Genomic DNA, 12,784 nt, shown 5'->3' with positions numbered 1-12,784 from the left:
GGACAGGGGGGTGGAGCAGGGACAGTGCTGCAGTGTGTCCCTGCGTGGTGCTCCACAGACACATCAGCTCTGCCAGAGCCAGCTGGGGCCCCAGCCTGGCACCACATGGACATGTCCCTGCATCACAGTTCCAGCTGTGATATTTCATTGGAATTACACATTTGAGGGACCAGTTTGAAACAAAATCTGAGAAGAGATCCTTTGGTTTCATGGACTGAGGGTACTTGCACCTCTGGAGAATTTGGCCCTTATTTTATTTGATGTACTCTCACTCTTGTTACAAGAAAACCCCAAATCCCAAAACTGACTAGGAAAGACACTTGGATGGAGGTAGGAGATGAGCGTAAGGCTAGACAAAGCCTAGACACAGCTCCAAAACAGTGCTCATGATGGCTTGAAGAGCCATAAAAAAATTATGCCTTATGACCTCTCTCATAGGGGTGGGTGGTTCCCAGCAGGGCAGGAGGCTTTTCCTGCCCTTCAAACATGACCAGACACTTGTATGATAGTAGCTTTGGCTCTCTCAGCCTCAGTCAACTCAGGCAGCCCTGACTTTCTAGATCTTGGAGCTACCCCACAACAAAATCCTTGGAACACCCCACTGTTCAATGACACCTGCCCCAGGGAGGCTCTCAGCCTCCCAGGTGTCAAGCACCTGGTTCGATGAAGTGATGCTGAGCTGCAGATAGACCAAGAGGGTTTGTGGTACCATGTTTATTCCACAGCAACTGCAAACAGTCCAAAGAAAACACTGTCCTCATCCCACTAACAGACTAACTTTCACAGTGTGCTGTGGTCATGAGAGGCGGATGTTGCATCTTTGCCTGTCATGGGGATGTAAACCCTTAGGGATTCTCTCTGGAATGCACGGGACTCAGAGCTGGGGAAGGGAGTTGAACCCAGAGTGGGAAATAATCATTAACTTGATTGAAATCTTACAGCCCAAAGAGTTTTCAAGTATTTCATACCCTACATAGAAGCTTTGTGAGGGCAGCCTCCAACTATTTTCCTCTATCCCTGTCTCAGCAACCTGTGGGGAAGGGGATGGAGCACTCCCCACAGCACTTCAGGGAAACACTTGCCCAAAGAGACATGAATCCATTTCACAGCACAGATGGACACCTTAGCAACTGGACCACAGGCTAGAAAGCTGGCAAGCTCTCTTGTTTTCCACTTTTGTGGTTGATGCCTAAGATTCCTCATTAACAGACCCCGAAATAGGAAGCATTTCATTTAAGAGATGACAAAAAATTCTTCTAAAATTTCAAAATGTCATGTGCTGTCTTTTTTGTTATAGCCTGAATTCAGTGAGTACAGATCACCTTGGAATGACTTTTTAAAAGAAGATAAATGATCTGAAAATCCCTCATCATTGTTTTCTCCCCAACCTCCAAAAAACTTCCCAAACATGGCCCTATGTGTTGGAAAAAGCCGGAATCTGGAAATGTTTTGATATTTTTAAGAAACTTTAAAAGATTATAGAGACAGATTCTTATCTTAGATATGCAGAAGCAAATCACACATTCCTCCCTGGTGTTTTGATGGCTTCAAGGAAACCATTCCATATTAACACTGGTTTAAAGTGTTTGACATATCCAGCAGGAATAAACTTGCATTTCTTGAACAGTCTTGACTACATTTGCTTGTTCTTCAATCTCTGACAAAACTAACCCAAAAGTCTAAGTGGTAAAAAACTGTAATCTAAGAGCTGTCAAAATCCGAAAGTCAAGAACACTTGATGCTAAGCAATATACAGATTAAATACTCTGTCAATGCACTTCTTTTACAGATATTTACCTCAAATTAAACCAAATCAAATCGCTTCTCCTTTTCACATACTTTATCAAAATTGTAGATGATACACGAAACCAATGCAGAATACATTCTGCCCTGGGGTCACACTGTTCCACTTTTGCATGTTACCACTCACAGTAGAGTCTTTAGCTAAATCACCACACATTGGTAGTCTTGGACACATAGTTTATCAGAAAACGTAAAGGAATTAACTCAATGCCACACTTGGATACGCCATTAAATTTGTACCCTGCTTTCTGGGTTATTAGCATTTCACTTTAAATAGAAAATTGTAGCTTACTTACAAACACATCCATTAGTAGGTGCTCCAGTGTCACTTCGATATCCTCTAATTTAGCTGCCAAAGTCATTGTGAATTCAAATGTTAGCTCCAGATACAGGAGAAACCTCAGGAGTCCCAATCCAGGCTGTTGCCAAAGAGAGTTCTCACACTGTAGCAAATGAGTTTCTCACAGATAAAGAAAATCTGAGGAATCAAAACCTAACATCTGAGTCCAGACGATGGCTGGACCCTGTGCCTGCTGTCAGTCCTGCTCGCGGGACTAAGGATTATTCCATGTGTGCAGGATGGGAGCAGAAGCTGCAGTGTGTGTGCTGCTTCCCTTTTAGAGCTCCCCAGTCAGAAACATGGAGTTATATCTGGGAAACCACAACAGAGGGAGGGAGAGACACACACAGAGGGAGGGAGAGACACACACAGAGGGAGAGAGAGGAGAGGAATGGAATAAGCTGCCTTTGACTATGACTGATATTTATAGGACTACTTGTTTTTGACTCCAGTCCATTTCTCTGTTCATTTCTGACCTTTCACAAATGGCTCAGCACACTGGAGCGTATTGTAAAATGGGGGCAGCAGGTCCCACAGAAGTTGGCTGTGACCAGTGCTGGGCCAATTCACACAAGCACACCATCAATAGCTCTTTGTCAGAGCATATCAGGCTCTGCGCTGTAGCTGGTGACAGAGGAGAGCACAGACGTGTAAAAAAACAAGGAAACAAAAGTTGTTTGGATCCTAATTTTTTCCTAAGTGTATTAATAGATTCCCTTACACACTCCCCAAGGCGTTGGACTACAGTGGTGACTGCTTAGGTTTTGTACAAAGGGGAATAACCTCTAATAATCCTGCAGGATCTGACTTTGTGACCACCCTGATACCCCCTCTGAAATGTCCTGCCACCACGCAACCCCTTCAGCTCTGCAGCATCCCCATCCAGGATGCCAAGCACTTCTCAGGGCTAGACCCTGCCTTGTACTGTATTTATGGAAAGTTTAAAGCATGATCTTCAGTGCTTGCTGCTCTTCCACACATCTGCTCCTACTTAAGTCAATGGAGAAAAGGTGACATTTCTGCTTGCTTAGCACTTTTTGGCTGTAGCTCTCCCAGCCCTGCATGTAGTGGAAAGGTACTGGTGGATCTGATTCAACTGAAGCTAAACCCAATGGGGATCCTTCAAGGATTTTGGTTACTGATGGCTGGGAACAATATAGAAAGGGAACTGAGGCACAAAAGGGGAAAATACTGGAAGTCTTGATATGTCCACGAGTGGCGCTGAATTCTCCTGCATCCTGGACTGTTTCAAGTTCACTAAACTGCCTTCTGTGATGTCCACACTACTTTGCCAAACTCTTTTTAATTTGCTTAATATGTACCCACGCAGTTGGAAATCTGAGAGTGAAATCTTGCATGTGATGTATTCCAGACATTGGAAAAACCCCCACAAGGCTGTCCTAAAGGATTCAGAAACTGAGGATTGGTATTATTTATAAAGGTGTGAGATGGATAGAGCTGCTGGAGCTTAGAGGAACTTTTACTCATAAATTCCAACTAAATGTCCTCAGAGTTATAGCTGAAATCACATTTTCAGACATCTAGCATCAGCATCTGAACAGGAGCTGCCTCTGATGGCTGAGTTTTACTAGACAACAACATGGTAGACCATTTGGGACATGATATGATGGATAGTTTCAATAGCAAAAAGGGGCATGTAATTTATTTCCTGGATGGACCAACTCTCATTCACACCAGGCTCTGCACCAGACAATAGGTTAGCTGCTCCAGAAATAAACCCAACACAGGAAGGCTGTCTACTGCAGACAAAGTCTGTTCATCATCCACATGCTGCCCTTTCATTAAAGCTTTGACAAAGTTTCTGTCTTCACCAGTCTGAGTGGAGGTGTGTTTTAATGAGCATGGATCAAACAGCAGAGAAATATGTTTGGAGGGTATTACACTGGAGGAGACAGAAACTCTGGGAACCATAATGCAGAAGGCCAACAGCATCCTGGCTTGTATCAGCCACACCTTGAATCTGTGCTCAGTGTTGGGCCTCTCACTACAAGAAGGACATTGAAGGGCTTGAGAGTGTCCAGAGAAGGACAACGAAGCTGGTGAAGGGTCTGGAGAACAAGTTTAACCAGGAGCAGCTGAGACAGCTGTGGTTGTTCAATCTGGAAAAAAGGAGGCTGAGAGGAGACCATCTTGCTCTACAACTACCTGGAAGGATATGGCAGCCAGGTGGGGGTTGGTCTCTTCTCCCAATTAACAAGTGACCGAACAGAGGAAATGGCCTCAAGCTGTGCCAGGGAAGGTTTAAATTGGAAATCAGAAAGAATTTCTTCGCTGAAAGGTTTTCAGGGGCTGGAACAGGCTGCTCAGGGAAGCGGTGGAGTTACCATCTGTGGAGATATTTAAAAGCCATGTAGAAGTGGTGCTGAGGGAGTTGGTCTAGTGATGGACTTGTGCTCTAGGTTAACAGTTGGATGTGATGATCTTAAGTTCTGTTCCAACCAAAACGAGGCTATGATTCTATGGTGAGTGAGCCAGCATGTACTGCTCACTGCTGCACGGGGCCACGGTTTCTTCAGGATCAGGGTGGGTACAGGGACACATGACTGTCCTCTTGCAGGTCCTCCTCCCTGATCCACAGCAAGCAGTGCTCAGGCTGTGCCAGTACCAGCCAAAACACATCCACCGGGTCTGAATCATGCATTTGTCTGCCTCTAACTGACACTACTGTCCAACCCATCTGACCACAACAAGAACTTCACTGGAACGGAGCATGTGATTGCTTCTCTGCTCCCCACCCCATTTATTGCACAAAGGCTGTGTGTTACTTGCTGAAATATGAAATTAAAGATCCTTTTCTGTAGGATCCCTCTGTGCAATAGCACAGGGCCACCACGTCAGTTGTGCCCCCTGACTGTCACTGTCCCTGTAGCTGCATTGTATTGGCCACAGCGAAAACAACAGGAGACATCTTCCAGGGTTGGAATGCAGTGTCCATGTGGCAGACTCTTTGACTCCAACACAGGCTCATTTTTTAGTTCTCAAAGATGAATTTCAAGATTATTTCAAAATCGATGGAGAAAACAGTGTCAGGCACAAGGGAACACATAATGGCTTCCCTGATTGCTGCTCAAGAAGGACCTGGCACTAAAACCACCACTAGAAATGGCCAGGAGGATGAATGGGTTCACGGGTTCTCATCCAAGCTCAGCTTTACATGGCCTGGAATTCTGTTATCACAACAATAAATAGCTGAGATATGAGATATACCAGTTCTTAGATGTTGCATTTGCAATATTCATCTTAGCAATTCTCTTACTAATCAACATTAACTGTGTTCGGAGGAGATTAGGAGCTTGGGGACAATGCTCTTGATGTAACAAGTTCCTTTGCTGAATAAGTCCTGTGGAAGTTTCTTAACTCCTAGACAGAAGGTTATTTTCTACTAAAGGGCATCTCTGTTTCAATTTTTCTTCAAATTGCACTAAAATTTCAAATTCAGAGCAAAGCACAATAGGAAAAGTTTTGAAGTATAGAAAATGAGGGGAAGATGAGAAAAAAAAATGTCATCTTGTTCTAGTGATAACTGAAGCAGTTGGTGTGGCCGTGGTAAAAAGGTACTGATGGTAAAAAAAAAAGGCCATTAGAGTGCAGAATGTTGTTTCACTCAATCTCTTGCAAAAAGCAGAAATCAGAGCCACAAAATCAGATGTAAGTAGAAGAACTCCTTCAAATGCATCAAAGCTTAGGGACCTCTGAATCTATCCCATTTGCTCTCTTCTAACTATCACTTTAAATTTGCTTACCCCAGACGACCTCTTCTATGGAAATAGCCTCTCAAATACAATAAACAAGAAATAAAATTTCACTGAGTTCCCCAGGGACTATTCCTAAACCCTCATGTGCATTAGGGGGCCACACAAAAATTCAAATCCCATATGATAATGAGAAGCTTTAGCTTGGTTGATTCTTTAATGCAATTAAGTCCAAACACTTTATTTAATCATTATTTCCATCTTTTCTGGTTCCTGAGAACTTATTATTTTGGCCTTTGCAAGCATGAGACCTCTTCTATTTAAAGCAGAGCATCCATCTGACAACACACCAGGGTATTTGTACAGGACAGGATGTTCTTCTACACCCACATTTTCCCCTCACTTCCTTCCTAGTTTTCTTCTACCATTTGGGAATAAGATATCAGAAGAGAGCTAAAAAGTGGAGGCAGTTGGAAATTAGAGTTTATAAAACATACTGCTTTTCAAAAGCTGAAATGTTATTTGGGAACACACTTGGTCCCAGAAGTGTGTTCTTAGAGGAGTTTCAGAGGTGAAGGTGGTTGGTGATGGCAGGAAAAAGTCACTCTGCAAGGGCTGGCTTATAGAATCATAGAATCATAGAATCCTAGGGGTTGGAAGGGACCTCGAAAGATCATCTAGTCCAACCCCCCCGCCAGAGCAGGGTCACCCAGAGCACATCACACAGGAACGTGTCCAGGCGGGTTTTGAATGTCTCCAGCGAAGGAGACTCCACAACCTCTCTGGGCAGCCTGTTCCAGGGCTCTGTCACTCTCACAGTAAAAATATTACAAAGACAAAAATTACAAAAAATTACAAAGACAGGGTGTAAGAGCAGAGTGCAAAGTTGAGTAAGCAAAGCCAAAAGCTGACAAGAGAGGGTCAGAGAGCAGCTCTGAGGCAAATTAGTCCCAGGATGTTAGGTTTGGGCCAGCCCAGCTTGCAAAGATGGGAGTTGAGGAGTCTGGGAAGAAGAAGAGGCAGACTGTTCTTGTATGAGTCAAAAAGCGGGACTGGGTTCTGGAGCCTCCCGGAAAAGGGAGCCTGGGTCACTTCCACTGGTTTACTGGTCAAGTCCTCAGTAATTGTGAATTATAAACATGCATGACAAATACGGGTGAAAAAAGGTCCATCTGGGGCAGTGCGTTTGCCAGCCCAGTGTGGGATGGGATGTCAGCTCAACTGTGGTCAGCTGGGATATGTTTCTACCCAACTATTGGAGACTTTTATGAACTCTGGTTCAAATAATCCAAGTAAAGATTTGGAGATGGGTCTTTTTGATCCCCTACTTAGGTTTTTCTATGCTCTCTCCTCTTCAGAGCACATAATAGGTCTGCTGCAAGAAAGCATGGAGCTACTCCCTTTAGGGCAGGTGAAGAGTGAGGTCCAAAATCTTTACAAAACCCCCCTTCTAACTCCAGCTTTTCTTCCCACACAAAATCCTGGACATAGAAACTCATCAACATGACACCTTCAGGTTGGGTGGCAGTAGTTCACTGAATGTGGAGCTAAGTGTGAATCCTGTACTGGCCCAGGGAGAAGCTATCTGCCTTCACCTTGGTTCAGGATGCTGTAAGTCAACCCCATCCTGCAGTAGCTTTCAATGTCAGCTGAAGGCCTTGGGGATAATTTTCTAATGAATGAATTAACCTCAGCTGCATCAAAGTCTGAAGATCAGCCTATGGCCCAACCCCAAAGCTGTGCTCCAGGATGAAATGCAACAACTTCATCTGAGGAAGGGATCTAGCTATGACACGTTGTCTCCAGAGAAGTCCTGCAAACCTCGGGCCTGTGGAATCAAGACAATGAGCAGATGGCCTTTTCTTTTTCTCCAGGGATCTGGACAAGGCCATGTGTTACTCTACCTATTCATAGACAACCTGAGAACAAGAGTGAGCAGTGAGGAAGCACAGTTTGCAGGTGACACCATGATATTCAGGGTAATGAGAACAAGGGCCTGCAAGAAGTTATGAGGAGACTAAATGAATGAGCAATAAAACAGAAAATTAAATTTAATGTGGCCAAACGTGATGTTATGTTCATGGCAGGAAAAATGTTCTGAACTTCAACATATAAAATTATGGGCTCTGGGCTCACTCAGGAGTAAGATATATGTATTATAATAGTTTTATGAAATGTCAGTTCATTGCTAAGTAGTGGTGGAATAATAAAACATCAACAATTACCAAGGGGCAAGCAAAAGAGAGTATTAGTTTGCCCCTGATAACTTCTGATCTCTTTGTCTCCAGAAAAGGTACAGACATCATGGACAGAATTCAAGGAAAAGCAGTAAAGATGATTACATGTAAAAAAGGGCTCCTTTAAAGAAATTACTAAGTAAGCAAAGTGGACACTTTGGCCTAAGAAAAAGAAAAAAAAGGATACCTGAAGGAGAAATTAAGGAGATCTACAGAATGATGATGAGTGACATGGAGAGGGTAAAAAGGGATTCCTGTTCTTTCTTTCACCCCATATAAGAGTAAGGGGGCATCAAATGAAGCTGGCAGGAGCTATGCTCAGGAACAATTAAAGGCAGTGATCCAAGCAGAGCTTGATCTGTGGTACTCCTTGTGGAAGGGATAGTGAGAATGCAAAGGTTCAGAAAAATACTGGAAAAATTAAAAGGGTGATAAATCCATAGAGGGATGCTGGTCACCTGGAGACCAAATCTAACACAGTAGGTCCCTGAGTTGAAAACATGTGGAAGGTGGGAGAACATCCCAGGAAAGTTTTCCACTCTCCTCTCTGCATCACTCACAGCCACTGCTGGAGATGTGACACTGCACAGACCTGTGCTCTGACCCAGTACAACTGCCCTTAAGTTTCAGTTCCAGATGAGAAACTGCCCCAAATTTATAGTGAATTTTCCTAGATTCCTAAGCCAACTCCAGACTCTGCAAAATAAAGTTTTCCCTGAAGTGCTTTGACTTCTGAAAGACAGAAATGTCTGAGACTCTATGAAGTCACCAGACCTTTGGATACTACTGTTAGTCTTGCATGGAAGGTACCTGCATGCTGAATCCATGCAAATGGTCTGACACTGTCTCCTGATCAATGGACTAAGCAACCTGCAGCTTTCATCTACTGAACAGGAGCTACCTGTCTCTCTCACAGCAGGTATGGGTTTTTTTTATTTTATTTTATATTTTTTTATTTTAATTTTTTTTAATGGTTTTATTTTATCTTTTTAATAAGAAGGATATATCTATGTCTGTTCCCCTTATTTATAAGTTTTGCCCTTGTCCCAGAGTCATGTCCCTCAGCCCCTGGAGTGGCAGCTTCTTTAACCAGTAACTGTATTACTGCTGGCAAAGCTGACATGGGAGACTCTCTGTGGAGAAACGGGCTGAGTGTGGCTGATGGCAACCTCAAACATGCCTTTCCTTGGAGAGCAGCTCCCCGTCCTAAACTGTGTGGGCCCAGCCTGCAGGTACATACTGCCCTGCCAGGCAAGGCCACAACATTTCTGAGGGCTGCTCAATGGCCCAGTGAGACCCCACGTGTCTGTCCATCTCCTCGCTGGCAATGGGATAGAGAAGTCATTGGTGGCAGCTGACAGGCTTTACCAGGCTGTGCTGGCCTGTGCTGCCAGATGAAGAATGAGCGTAGGAGTCCCATTCCTGACCTCTTGCCCGCAGTGGGATGGACACAGCTCCACAGAGAAGAGAAAATGCCCCTTCCACACGACAACAAGATAAACGTTTTGATAAGAAAGTCCCCAGATGGGAAGCGCCGGCAGCCCTGAGGTATTAAGAAGAAGGAAAAGCCACGGCCAGAGTCACATTGCCCTGGCAGGTTTAGCATCAGGGCTCAGTCCAGCCATTTCACAGCCTTTAACGTGGGTATTTCTGCTTGTTTTATGAAGCTAAGTTTGGCGTCAGCAAAATGGGCTCCTGGATCACCCTGGCTCTGCGGAGTCCCAGGTGTCACAGAGCACTCAGCTTTCAAGTTTGAAAATCACTGCTGTAATTTCTGTTTTATTGTTGCTCTATTCATCCAGCATCTCATCTCCTTCCTGGGCATAATTGCTGCTGCCTGACTTTTTCCACTGCCCTCACTGCATTGCTTTCTGCACTGGGTGGTCCCTCTTTCCCTCATGGCCTCAAAGTGCTCCTCCTAACTAAGACATTGTTTTCTTCCCATGATTTAACTGAGCCATCCTTTGGCTAGAAGGCATCTGCCTCCTGTCCTTCTCACATGGACCCTCATATAAAGGCTGCTCTGGAAAAGGGAGGGGAAACCTCAAGTTCTTTTTCTTCCAAACCTTCCCCAGGGCCAAACAAGCCACCCAAGGATGGAAGAGCCATTTTGTCTTTGGTACAGATGAGCTGAGTGGGCGATGCTCAGCTCACCCACTTGGGTGGTGGATTGTGGCTGCTTCAGCCAGGAAAGAGGACTGTGATCAAAGACAACATGGAGAACATGGTCAACATGGAGGAATAAAGAGTACCCCCACCTGCTTAGTCCATGCATACTCCAATCTGCAAATGTGCTTTTTTGAAAATTATCAGGAAACTGGCACCTTTCCTAATCCTGTTTGCCACAATTCAACATCTCACTGGCTTCTTCTCTCTCTTTCCTAAAGCACCACCTATTTGTCCTTGGGCTCTCCCATGTCTCAAGGTGACTGGTTGAGCAGGGCTTCTGCAGTGATGCCCCTTCCCTGGAACCTTGCTGTGCCATGCACGTGCTTGGAGATGTCCAGATGCCACTGAGCCACACGAGCCTGTTATTTTGCTTGCTGGGAGGGATCCCTCTTCAGCTTTCCTGACATAGCAAACCAGCTGCATTATTTAAATGATTAAAAATAGACTGAGCTTGCCCTAGACTGCATCTATAATGGATCAATTGCTTTTTATACACTTTTGGCTCCCCACAGTGCTGCTTTGTCATGTCACTTTCACTCATTTGGGTGAAATCTTGAAATAATAGGCACATTCAGGAGATATAAACATAGCTGTTTATTGCCTTAAAACGAGTCTGCTGACAAAACAGAGTCTCGGCTTCAGGTATTTGGAAGTTAAATCTGCCTGCTCCTCTGGCCTTTATTTTTGGACCTGGATCATACACCGGACTTTGCAGTTCGGGGGCTGCTTTGTCTTAAGGTATAGGCACTAGTTCTGCTGCACAAAATTCATACCCTCATAGGCCATTGATTTAAGCAGCTCTTGGTGCTAGCCTGGATTTCATTCCAATAAGAAACAGTGCAGAGTTAACATTGAAAGGCTGCAGAGCAGTGAAATAAAAATAAATGCATGGCATTGTGTAGCTTAATGGGGTGCTAATTTCTTGGGCGCACATAAATAGGAGGCACAGAGCACATCTGTTTGCTGCTGTTGGGCTGGGAAAGAGCTGGGGAAATTTGGAGCTCTGTCACAGGGACAGGCTGAACTTTGTTCCCATGTCTCGCAGCACTGCACAAAGTCTCCTCTGTAGAATAGCCAGTTAATTAAAAATTATATTTACGGCCCCCTGGTGATGCATGCCTGTAATTCTGCTCTTAGTACTTCTACACAGTCTGGCACTGCAAGAGGGCTGGAGCCCCAGTGATGCAAACAGTGATCCCCTCTCCCTCACGGTGTGTTTCCTGAGGGGTTTTATTGCCCTGGTGGCCTGTGTGAACACAGGACACTCCCTCCACCTCGCTCTGAGATTCTCAGGTATTTTGCAAGCAGGAGTGAATTAACCCACCTGAAGTGGTGAGTATGATGCTCTCAGCTGGAGTTATCACTCCCTTACAGGGAGATACAGGGAGGCTCAGAGGAATTCAGTGCACCTAGCAGTGCTGAAATAATATCCCATGCTCGACCCACCAGACCACACATGCCCTTGCCTCCTTCATCTTCTAGCTCACATCTAACACAGCTCACAGGAATTATCCTCAGGCAATGCCAGGGTATTTCCCTGGCACTTCTTGTAAGGTTGGGCACTGAGGAACATTTGCAATGTTTCCTGCCATGGGATGCATGGGCTTTTGGACAGCAGAGCTAGATGACTCAAGAAGCAATGTCCTGAAACTTTTAAATGTGCACCTGATAAAATGTTGTAGAGGTGATGGGGGATGAAGGGGAACAGGGGGATTTTCAGGGATTTTAACCCCCCTATTTAGGCAGCTGCTCTGTACACAGGCAGTTGAGGAGGTTTCTCCAGAGGCAGATTAAGCAGAAACCTGTGCCTCTCCTGACCATGGATGGGGGTTAGGGAGGATGTTTTTTCCAACCTGCTCCAAACTGACCACTCTCAGAAGCCCCTGTGAGTTCCCACTTGCTCCTTTACCATGAATTTGAAGAGACTTAAGGTAGTGAAGCAAGTTCTCATTTAACCTGACCACAGGATGTCCTAAAGGTCTCCATCTCCCAGAAAAGAGGTCCCCACCTCCCCATTCCACTCTATCCCCCTCCCTCCTCCATCTTCAAAAGATTTCCACTTTGGGAAACTCCTACAAAAGTCCATAATCAAGTTTCCTCCCCTTCCCAGCTCCCTGCATCCCCTGGCACCCACCTCCCCCCAGGCAGGAGCCGCTCACCTTGGGCAGGGCCGCGCAGACTCGGAGCTCCACCAGCACCCGCGGGGGTCCACAGAGCCCTGGCAGCTTGTGCCTCATCCTCACGTATTTTTTCATATCCTTATTTTGCATAAAGATAAAGCTCCTCTTATGGTATGTATCCAGTTGCTGGCAGCATCTATTAAAAGCTTTTAATCTGTCCTAATAGCTGGAGACTGCAAATATGCTGCAGTGAGCTGTTAGATGCCTGGCAAGAACAAGTTTCAGTTGTTGAATATTTAGCTGATCTTATATGCAGAAAAGCTCTACCCTGATACCACTGAAAAGAATAATAAAAATCTCTTTAACATTTTATTACCAAGCCCTTTCCTCTATTCCACATTG

General features: G+C 44.9%; 1 protein-coding gene across 3 annotated transcripts in view; it reads right to left on the bottom strand.

The window, feature by feature from the left end:
- FRMD4A (FERM domain containing 4A) overlaps window positions 1-12,784 on the bottom strand; it is a 383,479-nt gene that overhangs the window by 223,122 nt on the left and 147,573 nt on the right. The window contains exon 1 of one of the 3 annotated variants that reach the window (XM_051608117.1): window positions 2,100-2,172. The exons of the other annotated variants lie outside the window; for them this stretch is intronic. Within the exon in view, the coding sequence (XP_051464077.1) occupies window positions 2,100-2,165 (66 nt within the window). The 5' untranslated portion in view covers window positions 2,166-2,172. Of the gene's footprint in view, window positions 1-2,099; window positions 2,173-12,784 lie in introns of those variants that run through there. 3 annotated transcript variants of the gene reach the window in all.

Source organism: Apus apus, chromosome 1, assembly GCF_020740795.1.
Source record: "Apus apus isolate bApuApu2 chromosome 1, bApuApu2.pri.cur, whole genome shotgun sequence".
Taxonomy (NCBI): Eukaryota; Metazoa; Chordata; class Aves; order Apodiformes; family Apodidae; genus Apus; species Apus apus.
This window is presented reverse-complemented; position numbering and strand designations above follow the sequence as displayed.